Genomic DNA, 16657 nt, shown 5'->3' with positions numbered 1-16657 from the left:
AGTATATGTCAAAATAGAGACTTATCCATTTTATTTAGTTGTTAAACCAAGGGAAAGATGTTAAAAGTTTTGTTAACACACACAACACATACCCAGAATGCCTAGAAAGACTATATTGAGTCATTGTTTGTTGATTTACATTTTGGTTGTTTGGGACTCTAATGAACCATATCCTAATGGCTTAGGAAGAAATCTGAAATGAATTAAATGAGAAAAGAGACAAGCAAGGGATAAAAAAAAAATAAAAAAAATCCTTTAGTTAGACTTGTGGTAAGGGCTGACTTGTGAAAGTGTGGGTAGGTGCAAATTCATAGGCTTGATTCCCCCACTAGGAAAACTTAAAAAAAAAAAGAAAAAGATTTACATTTGTGTATTGGAAAATGTTGTCTATTACTGGGGTCCTTACTAACTAAGAAAGTAGGCTCCTTTTAAAGTGTAATAGCGTGAAAGCCACCACTACAATGGTTTTGAATTAGAGTAAGACCATATGGTTATCTTAGATTAGTTGCTGTGATTGAAACTGTTAATGCCTCTTGGTAGTCGATCTTGGAATTCTAACCTCATTTCCATGCACTTGAAGAAGCAAGCTTTGTTACATGTAATTCCCTTGGTTGACTAACTAAATGGTGTATAGATCTTTCAGTTGATACAAAAATTCAGATTCATCTATCTCCAATATTCTTAAACTCAACAAGTCTATTTCATGACATGTGATTCTCGGATTTCCTAAAATTGTAGTTGGTAATTTCACATTTGCATAAATTCATTTGCTTTATTTGCTAGAGTCTAGCAAAAATCTAGTTGAGGGGTGTGATGAAGTGCTAAAACTGCATGATTAAGTTACTTAAGTAAATAAATTGTTTAACCAAAAATAATTTAAGTACTCAATTATGCAGTAGATTACGATACTTGAGTCAATTGATAAATTCTGATTTTTTTGTGCTTGAGAAGATTTATAATGCAATCGATTCACATGAAAATAAATATTCTAATTTTACTCCTCTCATATCATGCTTATACTTTGTAGGGCATTTATTATTTTAGGAAGAAATACATGAGTTGCTGACATTCCTTTTGAGAATAGAGAAATATTACAACAAATGGACATTTTTGGAATGTCTCAACCTAATGCAAAACTTATGTGGGTGGTCCCAAGTGAGAGAAAGGAGCTGACTGTAGGGGCAGCAGTGGGAGCACGCCTCACGGGTAGCAGATCACACACAGACAGTAGGGGGATTTTTCGTTTGTTTTTCACTGGAATCAGATGGGAAAAAGGGGTCTCGGCACTCTTCTTAGTTTTGTCTGGACCTTAGGCAGTTTTTTTTTTTCACTTTTACTTGTTTTTAGCTTTTGTTGGGAGTCGGCGTTAGACACGGACCTTAGGGGCATTCTACCTTTATTTCTTTTTTTTTTTCCTTGTTTTTAGTTTTTAGTGGGGTGGAGTTGGTGGCCTTAGGCGGCGTTGGTTTCAATTCTTTTCTTGCTTTTATGTTTTATGATTTTTCGGTAGTTTAGTTTTTGGCAGCAGAGTCTTCTTCGTTTGGATGGAACTCGCTTGTTTCTGAATGTTTTTTTTTTTCGTTTCTTTTTCAGTTTTCATTCGGCGGCTAGTTATTTGTTTTACTTTTGTCATACTTAAGTTTTCGTTTCTTTGGGCTGCGGCTTCTTCTTCATTAATTTTTTTTAGTTTCATTTTCTATTTTGGCAAGGACGTTGGCTCTCTCTCTCTTGTTACATTTTTTTTTTCGGTTCCCAGTTTTCTCTCTTGGTTCTTAGTGATTCGGGGGTTTCATATATACTTTTTCCTTCTTCACTTTTTTGGAGTTTCCACAGTTTATTTTCCTGCAGTTTTTCATTTGGATGTTTTGGGCACTTCTTTTCTTTAAATCATTTTGATTATCATTTAGCTTGTTATTTTTATTTTTCTATATTTATTTTCATACAGCAACTTGAAATGTTAGGGTTCATCATTTTTGGGCATTTTGCTAATTTAGAAATGATAGGCTAGATTTTTAGCTTGGAATTCAATGAGTAACTCATGACTATTTTGGATTGGATTTTCTTCAAGGTTATATAATTTTGAATGATTAACTTGATAGATTGTATTTTATTTTACCTATGGGAAGGATTAAAGTTCTATGTTCTTGAACTTGATTAGTCGTAGACATTAAGGCACGATTGATGCTTGAACTTGTAACAAGATTTTGATTATTTTTTTTTTTCACTTTTACACTTGCTATAAAATCTGTCAAGTACCTTGATTATATTGGAAAGTGTGCTTATTGTTTTATTAACCAGCCATGACTTCTAAGAATGGGAGCATGGTTGAGAGAAGATGAAATTAAAAGAAAATCCAACTTCAAATTAGAAATGGGCGAAAATTGCATCCCAAGTGTTTGTTTTATTGTTTCTTACAAGTTTAATTCAACTTCTACACATTTTCCTTAAATCTCTTGGTTCTTGATAATTTTAGAAACATAGATTCACATTTATTTTCATTTTTCATAGTTGATACATCTTTTACAACAAAAATGTCACAATTGCTTTGATAACCCTTTGTCCCTATGGAATACGATTTTGGACTTATCCTTGATACAACTTGACACTTCTACACTTGGAAGCACATTTGAGAACGAGTCAAGCATCGTGTCCCATTTGTCTTTAAATTCTTTAGACATAAAAGAGTTATAAAAACAATTATGTGTCTAAGCCTTAATTGCTTCGTATTGAGAATGGGAGACAAATTCTTCTAGTAACTTCTTCATGATATACCATAGATAAAATTGGTGCTGAGATGTTGGAAAGACCATAACAATTGCAATTTACATTGCTTTATCTTGATCCATAATTATTACTTTTAGAGCTTGGCCACCCATACAATCTAACAATGATTGAAATAACCAAGTAAAAGTGCTGGCGTTTTTACTCTATATTAACCCACATCCAAGAAGAATAGATTCTCCATGATGATTGACTTCTACGAAAGGACCAAAAGACATTGATAAGCATTCATCAAGTCGGTGGTGTTGAATGTAATTACATCTCCAAAATATTCGTACATGGCCAAACTTCATGCATCTGCCCAAAATCACATTTTTTGGAAGAGAATCATCATCAACATCTATGACTTAATAAAAACGATCATTCTTCTTTTGTATTCTCACAAAGTGCTTCGGAACCTCCTTCACTAAGCTAAAGCTAGCTTGCTTTATCAATCTAATTGCGACAATCTTCTTATCTGAAAGTAAGGTTCTCTTTCTCACTAGGTTCAACTACCAAAAACTTAAAGTTTTTACTAACACATATAACAAGTAGATTTTTCAGCCTTCTTTTTGTGATTGAATCTATTTTCTTGTTGCATATAAAAAATCTAGACTTTATTGGACTCAATACATTGCATGTTTAAGTACAATAATACAAAGTACATATTTTCTATTGACATAGAGAGTTGCATTAATTTTTGCCTTAAATCCCACTCTCTCAATTGGGCATGAGGATATTAGAACTTGAAGATTTTGTTTGGCCTTGTCGAACGCAAGCTAAGGTGAAGTATTTTAACTCCCATCATCTCTAGGTCTAAAGCTACATTTTGACACCCCAAAATCCATTTGTCTGCATATGTTTTATAATATGATCTAACTCCATCTTCCAATGAAAATTTCATTCCAACCATTGATTTTTCTAGCTTTTTATTTTGTTGTGTTAGTTTATTTTGTTCTGTGTTAGTATTTACATCACCACCATCATCATCCATGTTTATCAGTGGGTCAGTGTTCAAGTTCTTTACATGACCAAATATTCGATATAGGTAGACTCAGGCAAAGATCACAAGTTGAACAACAAATCACAAATTTCTAAGTGATAAAATAGAGAGTCTTCATGCCATGATATTACAAGAAACTTTTTCATACTAGTAATAACTTACAAAAGAAAAACAAAGAAATGTACCAATCTGCCTAAAATGTATAATTTTCTTTGATAAGTAGACTTTAGCATCTTTTAATTTACATAAATTTAAAAAATTATAAAAATAAAATTCACAAATCTTCATACCACTAATAACGTATACAAATCCATAAAATACACTACCATCTACCAAATACATTTTGGAAAAGTTTAGAGGGAAGAATATACACTATAGAAGGCTAGTGTGAGTGTCGTGTGCACATTTCCTTTGATAGTGAGAGAGAAACCCCATACACAAAAATCCCATTTTATATTGTTAGTAAAAGTTAACAATCACCAATACCAACAAGAATAACAATATCAATGTCCAAAACACTTCAGAGAAATCCCACAAACAACAACCTCATTTTAGACCTGCTTAAGATCACATTGAAATTTATTGTCTAGGGCGGGTTTAAATTTCATGTCATTGCATCATAGAGAACCCATTCTTCTTCGATTAACAAATTAATATAAAGAAATTCCTACACTATCATTCGATGCTTTAACTCTATTTTCAAAGTTGTGATTCGTCGTCTTTCTAGTGCCATATATTGCCACACTTTATCTGGTTGAACGTGGATGACATTTAGGGTTTGAAGAGGCATTATTGGGTTGGGGTGATGGGTTTCATATGTTTTAATTTTTTGTTTCTTTCTTTTAGTTTTTCTTATGCTTTGCTTTTTTGCTGCTTCTTCTCTTTTTCTTAAGTTTTTTCAATGAGATTGTTGTGTACATGAAGTTCTATGTTTTTTGTATGTGATTCTTTAATACACATAGCATTTCTCATTGTTATTTAAAAAATTCCATCAATCCAAATTTTTGAAGATAAAATGTGATAAGTGTAAGTGGGCCTACTACATTAAAGAAAGATGACATAAGACTGTGATTTGACAAGACATGATATCAAAGGAAAGGACAAGAACTAAAACTAATAATAGGGGGAGAAAAAGGCATAAAGGAGGCAAGTAGCAAGCTGAAGGTGACTTTTGAGGGGATTCGATATTTTCATGCAAGAGAGGACTAGAGAGCTTCTTTCTTTATTATTTTGCATCTCCATGATAACTGTAATAGAGAGCTTAGTAAGAATATGAGAGCTTGTACATAAACTTTAGTGTTGAACTACGTAAATTTGTATATTTTATTTGCTATTATTTTAATTATACAAGCAAGCCATGAATGTTCATCACAAGTAGAACAACCATCAAACCAATAAATCTGACCATACTAACATCCTCAAATTAAGGTATACCCCGAGAGTAGGGCATTAAACATCCTCAAATACCTAAAAAATAATTCTACAACTAATTTTTCATTACAATAGATTGCCAACAAGCCTTTTTGGTGGTGAATCTAGTTTTACAATTGCGACGCTCACAAGCTCCACTTGAGATTTAACGGAGTCTAAAGGGTTGAAAAATGCAATACAAGGTTACATACCTATTGTTTATGATAAATAATATGCAATGCACTTAGTCTGGCTAGACCTAGCATGATTCTAGCAATATGCAATAATTGTATCGAAAATTATTATTATTTTTATTCAGTCAATAATTGCAGTAGAATAAACTAAATACTAAAATACCATTCATAATATTAATACGTAGATAAGTTTATCATCCATATAAAAATAATCTTAACTCAAAAGAGACAAAGAATTGGAGTATGAACTCTTTAATTAAAGATTCCAATACAGTTTCTTAACTACGCATTAAGCCGTTTGTGTAGCTCGGCTATTAGTGACAAAACAGCATTAAAAAATTGAAGTATGATCTCCATGAGCTTCACTAGGTCCTATCCCTTGTTAGTTGACCTCATCCAGGTAGGAATGTCCATATCCATGACGACCTATTACAGTTTCTACCATTTTGGGATGAATGGTAGTTGAGACTATCACAGTAAGATTTTACAATCTCAACAAATTATGTAACTAAGCTACCATCAGTTTACAAAGTATGCATGATGATAAACAAGGCGTGTATGCATGATTGACATGACCTTACTTTTACAAAACATAACTTCAACGAAATTAGAGTTTCATACTTCATGACATGCTTCGTTTCACAAACAGATTTCATTCGTCCATATTATTGTTCTTATATTGGGAGGATTCTCCGCTGTGCACCATAAACTGTGTGCTCTTGTTGGTTACTATATTACATCATAGGTCCGTCCACTAGTCGTGAGTATCTCATTAGAGTCTTACCTCATGGTAGTTCGGATTAACCGTTACCATGAATCATTAGCGGCACCCATCAGTGTTAAGTGCCTGTTGACTTCACTTCAAGAATTTTTTGACCCCATAGGTTAATTTTATCAACCCAAGGGCTCCACTCCAATTTATTTACTACAGAGTGGATATGAGAGTTTTACTAGGATAATTCTCTATGTTAGCATTTGGAATTATGATAAAAAATTAATTTTCATACTTGACTTGAATTTTGTGATAGGCTCGCATGTTTCATGATAGATGCTTATGATATGTGACAGGTATTCATACTTATGACAAAGACTTCGTGGTATAATATAATTATCTTGAATGTTAACATGAATTTAAATAAAACATGGATAACTTTGCATGGCATTTATTATCTAGCATACTAGCACATACCAAGAGCAAGATTGAAGCTAACTTACAAAATCCTTGTGTTTAATAAATCAACATGGCTGAAATGAGAGATATAATTTAGAAAATCTCATTAACAAGGAAAAAAAAAATCAGAATCTAACACCATTAGAGTACTATTTACAAAAAGTGCCCTTTAACTCTTTGGAGTTTGCAAAAAAGTCCCTAAACTTTGAATAATTGCAATCCGACCCAAAGTTTCATGAAACTTTATAAACCCCATGTATTTTCTATCCCAAAGCCATTTTTTTAACTTGGAATTTGATGAATCAAGAAAATACTATAAGAAACCTACTAGGGCCGAAACACCTAAAACCCCAAGTTTCACTAAGTGTGATTTTTAGCCTAAATGCATACCAATGGTGATTTAACCAAATTTTAGCACTTAATCAATTTCTAACCCAAACTTAGTAAAATGTTAAGTCATTATATTTATATCCTTTATGACCATATATTCATCATATGAATTAACCAACACAACACCAAACATCATAAACCGAAACTTAGCATGGCGTCCTTAGCCTTTCTTTTGCAAATGCATACCAAAGAACTTCATTGAATCATACATCCTAACTTCTAACATGCTAAGTACTCATTTCTATATGATATTATACAAAACTAAGTAATAGGTTCATGTTATCAAAGAAAATCATTGATTTGGCAAAATCCCTAAAAATGAAACATGCAAGTTCTTTACTCTTGAATAATTGACTAAATCTTTATGTAACATGCTAATTTTCTTAAAATAACCCATCCACGATCATCATAGTCAAGCCTTAGCTATGTTTTAGTACTATTTTAACCATGTCATAACCAAGCTCAAGATTGAATCAAACAAATAGCTAAGAACTTCAAAACTTGCTCCAAAATCATTCATCCGTAAGTATTCATCAAAAACTCAACTTAAACTCTAGTTTCAAGATTCAAAACAAAGACTAACACTTAGATCTAGATCCCTTTAGAAAGAGTTTAGAGGATCTACTTTCCAAACCAAACTTTAGGTTCAAAAGAGCTAACTCTTCAAAGAGAACTCACACTTGTATTTTGGCTTGACCAACATCCCTAATAGGTTCATGAAAGTTTGAGTGAAGGCACTTGTGTCACAAACTAAAAACCAATATTTGATACACCGTACATATCAACAACTTCATCAAAATGGAAATCATAAAACAAAACCTAAGACTATATGGCATTTCAAGTTAAAACTCCAAAACAACCAACAACATGCTAACCAAATTAAATATATATTCTAACTTCACCAAGATCCAATCATCAAACTTAAGAAAAACATTCTAAATTTGATGCTAACATGTTCTCAACTTATAGTAACACAAAATAGAAGAGAAAAAGACAGGGGAAGAGAACTTACAAGGTCTAGCACTTGGAGAATATTGATTCTCCTCCATACACTCTCCTCCTTACTCGACTTTCACTCTTTTGTACAAAGAGCTTTGCTATTCAAAAGTCTCACACATCACACACCACACATTTGGTAAGAGAAAAAAATTAAAAAAATAACAACAAGAGTGGTGTCTGGTGTATGAGGCTTATGAATAGAATTTTTTTGTGCAAAAGTTGAAGTGCAAGCTTGTCTACAAGTGAGAGGGTTTATGGGAGACATGTGGGGCAAAAAGGAAATGCAATGGGGGTGTTCGGTAGAAATCAATACAAGGATCGATGAGGGTTGCTTGTGGAAGTGAATAAAAGATCATGTGGTGGTTGGAGCTTGACTGAATGCATGGGGAAGGGAGTGGAGGCTTTTGCTTGAGCGTAGGGGTGTTTTGGTGGCTGACAAAGGTGGTATATGGCAGGGCATGGGCTGGGAAAATCATGGGGTAGCTTGCTTGTAGAAAGAACCATATTGAGTTGTGACAGAGTGGCAATCCAATTGAGTGAAAAAGTTTGTACCCAATGGAGTGTAGAGCTGATTTTTGGGGTTTGAAATTCAACTATGGAAGGGCTGGGAAAGGTCGATATGAGGGTGTAAGTGGAAGAGCATTGTATGTGTAAGAGGTGCAAGGCTTTGTAAGAAGGCATGGGTTTGACTTGTTTCACACTCAATCTTCTTACACATGTTAATTAACTAGGCTTGACATGTGTAAATGAGATCCAAATGGAAGGTGGTCATGGTGCCTAGTGTCAATGAGGTTCCCTAGTATTTCTAAGTTGACTAGGATGTCCTACATGGCGAGGTGGCAGCTGGTTGATGACGTGATGTGCTAGATGCCACATGGCATTCTCCAAATGGCCCATTTATCACCCAAAAATCACGACAATATTATTGCATTATAAAATCTTAAAAATTTATACAAATCTAACAATGCAATTCATTTATCTAATCATGAACCAAAGTACGTCAAAAAATCTAAGAGACATTTTGTTCTCTTAATAGATCATAATTTGACCATGATGACAAACCGAAAGCCTACCTAGTTCTAAATCCGTGAGTTTATCCTTCATGGCATATCTTATGTCTAAATAAAAGAAATTCCTTCTGCTCAAATTCCTTTAGGGGTGTTACAAAAAAGATGTTTGATATTTAATACAAGTGTGATACTTTCGGTGTATCTTGCAACAACTTGATCTCTTTGCCAAATATCATTGCTTGCACTTTTGTTCCTTTGATACAAATAAAAGCCACTTTAGTCAATTGTTTATGCAATATAAAATTAAAGTACTAGAAAGCACCATAATGCACAAGTGATAAAACCTTCTATGAATTAGCCGTTCCTCATAAATATCCTTCAACATCATGAACTTCTAGTACTTGGATTTCCAAAAGCTAAGAGGATGTCTGCAAATTCATTCGTGAAAAACATGATATTCTGGAACCTCAAAACTGTTACCGATTTGGAATACATAAGAAAACTCGAAGAAAAATTAAATAATTGAAATATATTCACTTAAGCGATATGATTAACCCGCCAAGTGAAAGTAGTACTTGATAATTTTTCTTTATCATTCGAAGTGTTTTATCCAATAATGATTTCCGAAAAAGAAAAACATTTATCGGTAATGACCAATTATAATGATGCAATAATAATCAAGATAAAATTTGTTTTGCAATTCTGTGTAAATATTTCACACTAGGACATTTTTCTTTTTTCTTCATCTGAAGGCTAAATGCATGCCTTTTTTGTCAACCAAAGTGCACAAGCCTATTTACACCTATCGTGTTAAGATTTTCATTTATTTAAAAGGATTATATTCCGATTGATCCACATATTCTAATATTCATAACTTGACACGATATGAATACGACCAACAACATGAATTTCCACCCCTAAATTTCACATCAGCTTACTCAACTCGATTTGTACTCACTCTCCATCTCTTGGGAAGTAATTCCCTTGGGCTTACAGCCATGATCAGTATCCGATCAGGATAGAGGCAACCAACCCCACTTTATCCTTGCAAATCTACGTGGCACGATATCATTGAGCTGCAGCCCATCCATGCAATCTAATCTATCTATAATCTGCCACAAAATCTCCATCACATTTTGACCAAAACAAAAGCCTAACCCTACATCTTCACACTGATCTCGAATACCCAATAACCCTCATTCTCTAAAAAATGGCCGCGACCTTTGCCACTTCCTCGACCGTCATTGGCCTTGGAACTTCCTCATTAGCATCCCCTTCTCGGGCCTCCGTGGCAAAGAGATCATGCCTCTCTTCAGGTGGTGCATCTCAAAAGATCTCAACTTTCGATCTCCCTGTGGGATTAATTACACTTTCTGCTCTAAGCATGATTATAAACTTCTGGTTTTCAGGTTTTGTGAAGTCTTCTGTGGCTGTTAGGAATCCTCTGAGGCAAGCTGCGGGAGCTTCGGGAGGAAGGTTTACATGGTAAGTACGTAGTAGTCTTCTACTGTTTAGTGTTTACTGATAATGGGCGGGCGGCATACGTTTTCCTGAGGATTGATTATATATAACTGGGTAGAATTCTGTTGTTGGGTTGTGCTGATTTGTAATGGGGAAAAGCTTTGAGAGGAATTGGCTGCGCACGGATTTCAATGTGATAGGATTCGGGTTAATAGGGTGGTTAGCGCCATCCAGCATTCCTGCAATCGATGGGAAGAGCTTGACAGGACTTTTCTTCGAAAGCATTGGAGCTGAGCTCTCTCACTTTCCAACTCCTCCTGCTCTCACTTCTCCGTTCTGGTTAGTACCCTTCTGTTTTTGCTACATAACTTTTTTGCCTATTCATATTTCTAGAGGTCTGAAATATACACTCATCATGTCTTGCCCTTACTAATATACTTTTAGGTAAAGTTGGAATATATACATGATATGAATTGGATATGTGTGTGGTGATGAGCAGGTTGTGGTTGATCACCTGGCACTTGGGACTGTTCGTCGTCCTTACTTTTGGGCAGATCGGATTCAAGGGAAGGACCGAAGACTACTTTTGAACTCAATTGTCTCCTGATCTCTATGTACTGAACATCGTGTACCATTAATTTATGATTTCGAGCCTACTGCCTATTATTCTTTCTTTAATGTAGCATATATAATATATTTTTAACCTCGATGCTGTTTTCTTTTTGTTTTTTAAGCTATTTAATAATTTGGATATGAACTGCAAATGAATTCCTTTTTTTTTTTTTAGCTCGAATAGGATGATTAATGATATGTAAATGGACCACAAAAATAATGGGAAATGATAAACAAATGAATTTTTATTTTTACAAACCTTTTACAATCCATTTCACATGATCAACCAATTAAAGTGTACAGATTGATCCTGAAAAATCAATTTTAGTTTTACAAAATTATCCTTCATTTATGTAGAAAATAAATAAAAATAGACTTCTATAATTATTATATAATATATATGCATATGGGTGTGTGCACTTTGTTCTATATAATAATCTACATACATATTATATATAGAGCCTCTATATATATGTGTGTGTAGAGTTATATATTTAAATGAGCTAATGAGTGACTCGGACTTGTTCATGAACAATATTCATTTTTGTTCACAAACAATATTAAAGTCGAGTGAGTTTGATATGAATTTGTATCGTTTAGTAATTGATATATATATATATAATTTCGTGTTTAAGAGCAACCAAGTTAATAATATAATTGAGTTGAGTTCAAGTTTAACCGAGCTGACACTACAAGAAAAACGAACTTTGATGATCAAAATTTAGTGACCAAAAGGACTATTTTCTACGAAACGGATTTGAGCTGCTTGTTGAATAGTTTTTATTTATTTAGGTGACCCCCATTAATTTGTAGCAATATTGTTAAGACAAAATTCCAGATTTTTAGTAATTGTCAACTTTCTCTCCTGCAGATGATCACTAGCTCGGAAACTTGATCACCTTCTTGCTGTTAACGGTTTAATTTATACGTTCCCTCGAAGATTTATTTACTTGGAAAAATATAATTGCAAGCACAATTGTGCACTAATCTGTGTATCAATGTGATGTGATTGGTTAAAAAGTAGATTTTATTGAAAACAGTGTTAATTTAAATTTTAAGTATGAATAAATCAGTATTGGTACACAGATTAGTGTGTAACTGTGCTTGTATGTAGCAAAACTCTTATTACTTCCCATTGTCAATGTGGACCCAAGTCACCTTAGACCCTAACAGCTAGCACTGAATTTCATCCACTCGTATCCTCCCATTTGAAAACCAGCTGGACAACGTGCAGATCATTCATTTTATTTATTTATTTCCATAATAATATCAATGAAATTAGAGTACTTGAAAACTTGATCAGTTTGTCAAATGAATGCAGCACTTCTTCTTCTAATCCATCCAATTGCGCGCTTAGCCTTCTGCATATTATATGGTTCTATTTTGTTTGAATTTGTGTAAGTTATAGATCTGATTATTATGTTTTTCTGTTAATCTGTTGCTTTAATGCGAATTAAAGCAATTTGCTTGCCATGATTTATGAGTAATTTTTTCATAAGGAGGTTTGGGAGTAATTTATTGCTCTAACCATATATAAAATAAATTTTATAAATTAACGTGACTTGATGTGATACATCAATTTTATTATAAAATAGATTTAACAGATCAGATGAAATAATATTAATTTATAAAATTATTTTTATAAAATTTTTTTGTAGATATAGCACTCATTTATGAGAAATGATTATTGCAGTTGTGAGTGCGTAAGTGCCGTGCAATTAATTTGAAAAAAGTGAATAAATACAGGATTCATATAAAAAGAAATTAATTTTTTAATAATAGACTCTATTATTTTTCAAAATGGTTGCATAAAATACTTATACATTTCATGACTGTACTAGCATTATTCATTTATGAGAAATGATATTTGCAGTCATAGTTGTGTAAGTGCCGCGCAGTCTCTTTGAAAAAAAATGAATTAATATGAGATCCACATGAAAAAAAATGAACTTTTTAATCGTGGACTCCACCTTTTTTTAAAAATAATTACGTAATATTTATATATTTTATGACTATATATAATATTATTATTCATTTATTCCTAATGAGAGAAATGGGAAAAGGTGATAAAAGGTAGATGTTAGGTATAAAGCCTTTTCAGTCAATGATTTGGGCATGCAGTCAAAATTTAAAAGAAAGACATGGAGCCAATTGGGCTCATTCCGGCCCATCATTGAAGTGTTAATTTCCGCGTTCCAACTTCGAACTAATTGGATAAAAATTCATCAATTCTAGAATCTAAACAATCAGATTCGTAAGTTAACCCTACCATTTTGGTTAGAGATTAATTTCTTAATAATTTGTGGAACAGTTTTTTTTTGTCTTTTAAATTATTATGCTTTCATTTATGACAAGCTAAAGTTTAATAGATTGAAAGTATTTGAAAATGCCGTTTGGTTTGGACAGTGGAATGAAATGAGATGATCTATGAATAGTAATGAAATAGTTTGAGTTCATATGTTTTATAGGTTTTGAGAAATGAGAGAAAAAATTGAATAAAAATATTATGAAGTTAAAATATTATTAGAATATGATTATTTTGTTTTGATATTTGAAAATGTTGAATCTTTTTTGTGTTTTGTTTCAAAGTTTAGAAAAGTTGTAATGACTAAATGAAAAAATTAAAAATTTGCAATCGAAAAATATTTATGTTTGAACTGTTTGGATATTGAGATAAGATAAGATGAGAAGAGATGGAAGACTTTTGCTATCCAAATCAGGCTAGTTTTTCTGTTATAAATCTCTTTGCTAACTCTCTCTCTCTGGGATTTCATCTTTTTCTCTCTCCATAGAGGTCCCTCTCTTGTCGTAGTACAGGCCTTGCCATTTGGTGATGATGGCTGACAATTTAGAAACTATGTACAAGAATATGTCTCTGTCGGAGAAGGAAAATGGAGAACTCTTGGTGGACTCTCACTTCATTGAGTCAATAGTCACATGTGGGAAAAAAAATGCTTGGTTGTATCCCTTCTTCCAGAGTGGTATTGCAATTGAGAAGCATTTAAAAGTACGATGAAGAAAGTCTAGCAGGTGGTCAGAATGATTTTGTTCAAGGAGTTGGGTTCCAGATTATTGCTAGTTGAGTTTGAGGATGAACATGACAGAAACTGTGTTCCACGTGAAGGGCCTTGGTCCTCCGATAGAAATCTCATATTACTAAAAGCTATGGAAGAAGAGCTGCAAGTCACTAAGATCCAAATTACATAAGCCTCTTTTTGGGTCATATTATATGATATGCCACTACTTGCTATGAATGAAAGGGTGGGGAGGTTGATTGGTAGTGCAATTGGAACTATGGAGGAAGTTGATGTCGAACAGGGAGATGTTACATGGGGAGAATACTTGTGGGTAAGAGTGAAAATTAGTATAACTCAACCACTCATGCATGGTAAAATGATCAATCTGGGCACGTTTGGCTCATGCTGGGTTAGATTTGCATATGAACGTTTGCCTAACTTTTGATATGTCTATGGGAGATTAGGCCATAACCATAAAGAATGTCTTCTACAGCAATCTCAACACGAAATGTACAAAGAAGATCACTTGGCATTTGGTCTATGGCTATGTGTTGGAGGTGCTATGGGATAGAGAAGAGAGTACAAGACACAGAAGGTGCTTGTTGACCAGAATTCTTTGCCTGTCTAATTGACGGAATTTGATTGGAGGACTGTTGAACTCACTACAAATGAGAAGGAGGAATTAGTGAGCAAATTTCCTATGAAGGAATCTTGGGACGTAATCTCTGGAGTAGATATTATGGATGGAAAGTTGACTGTTGAAAAGGAGGAAATTGTGATTAAGAAGGGGTAGGAGATTGTCCAATATCCCATGATTGGAGCTAGCCGTATTTACAAGGTGAAAGAAGGGAATGAGCTAAGTATGGAAGGGGATAATATGGTGTTTAGTCAACTACACAAGAATCCAATAGACATGCAGAGTAAGGAGGTGCATGTGAGTTCTGAATGTGGGCTCCCAGTGATGCTTGAAAGAGATGATGAGGAAGGCCGACTAGCCCAGTTGATAAAGCCCATAATATCCAATAGTGGAAGGAAGTGGCAACGTGCAAAGAAAACCAATCTAGTTTCAATTGATATTGCGCAAGCACGCTGAGTTTGAAGGCAAAAAGGAAGCAACATGGTCCGAAGAGTTGATTAGAAAAAAAGGAAAACTCCAAGAGTGGGGATGTAGGAGTCATATACACTACAATCACAAATAGTGGAGGATGTTGATCAGCCTTGCCGATAACCATAAAAATAATAAGTTGAAACTTCCATCGACTTGGGAACCCACAAGGAGTTTGAGCATTTTGTGACTTACTCAGGAAGTTCCCATGGTGCCTTTTTTTTTTTTTTTTTTTTTTTTTTTTTTTTTTTTTTTTATCAGGAAACAAAGTTACCTGTAAAAAAGATGGAATACATTAGACTTAAAGTAGGTTTTGATTGCTGTTTTGTTGTGGCAAGTAAAGGAAGAAGTGTTGGCTTAGCTCTAATGTGGCAGACAGGGATTCAACTCAGTATTGAAAACTACACTAAGCACCATATAGATGCTATGGTTTATGAAGATGATAGTGGAAAGGAATGTCATTTAACTAGTGTTTATGGAAATCCTGAAATTGAAAAGAGGATTGGCACTTGGAATCTTATCAAATCCTTGAGGGGGGAGGGGCCTCAAGCATGGCTGGTTTTTGGAGACTTCAATGAGATTCTTTGTCGACAAGAGAAGAGGGTTGGGATGCAAGGAAGATCTTGAGTTGGTTTTCCTGATCTCTTAGAGCTGCTGGTATAGGAGAAATTTTTTGATCTTTGAGAATAAGTGTCTGCAACCCGAGTAAACTCTTGGACATATTCTGGCAATGCAGAAGGTGTTTAAAGAGACAAGAGGGCAGCCCTTAAAATTGGTGAGACACCATTGCCGTTGGGAGGACCCTCTTCAGGAGTGTTTAAATTAAATATTGATGAGGCCATGTTTTAAAACCAACACAGTGTAGGTATTGGAATTATTCTCAGAAATTGTAAGGGTGAGGTGCTTATGACAGCTAATAAGAAAGAACAAGAAGTTAGTGATGTAGTAGGTACTAGGAATCGAGATGCTTGCAATACTTAGGATGTAATACCCAGGCCCATAACTTGGCCCAGGCTGCGAAAATATTGGCCTTTAGTGAACGACGTTGTTTAGGTAAGGGATTGTGATGCCCCCAAATCCCTACGCACGGACACGGGGAAATCGAGACGTTCGGATGATGACATCACGGGTCACTACCCTAACGACGTGTGCCAAGTGTGCGCAAAAGCAACAAATGTGCACGAAGAAACACACAACGGATAACGAAAGTCATAACTAAGTACCAGAATTTTTCTTGTTTAAATACAAAGCTGTTCAAAACTTATATATTAAAATATTACAAGATACAAATATTAATTAAAGCAACAACAAGATATTAACTTCAAACTCAGATCTCCGGCGGAGCCGCATCCTCGGGCTCAGCCTGCTCCTCTTCCTCGAACCCTGCACCAAAATCTACGGAACCAAAAAATGGTGCTACAGGTAAGTAAAATCCAAACACCACCAGATAAAAACATATAAAACTCAAACAATATGCATGACAGGATGCAATGCACATGTCCCATAAAAACATATTTTTCCATGC

At 34.2% G+C, this 16657-nt stretch overlaps 1 protein-coding gene across 1 annotated transcript; it reads left to right on the top strand.

Moving 5' to 3' along the window:
* Positions 1–10082: 10082 nt before the first annotated feature.
* Positions 10083–11105, top strand: LOC122293363 (photosystem I subunit O). Its single transcript, XM_043101920.1, has 4 exons — positions 10083–10253; positions 10347–10422; positions 10558–10737; positions 10898–11105. The coding sequence occupies exons 1-4, from the start codon at positions 10148–10150 to the stop codon at positions 10986–10988; spliced, it is 453 nt and encodes a 150-aa protein (XP_042957854.1). The 5' UTR covers positions 10083–10147; the 3' UTR covers positions 10989–11105.
* The last annotated feature ends 5552 nt before the right edge of the window (positions 11106–16657 follow it).

Source organism: Carya illinoinensis, chromosome 14, assembly GCF_018687715.1.
Source record: "Carya illinoinensis cultivar Pawnee chromosome 14, C.illinoinensisPawnee_v1, whole genome shotgun sequence".
In the NCBI taxonomy this organism is placed as follows: Eukaryota; Viridiplantae; Streptophyta; class Magnoliopsida; order Fagales; family Juglandaceae; genus Carya; species Carya illinoinensis.
The sequence above is the reverse complement of the archived record's forward strand: the minus strand, read 5'-3'. Positions and strand labels throughout refer to the sequence as shown.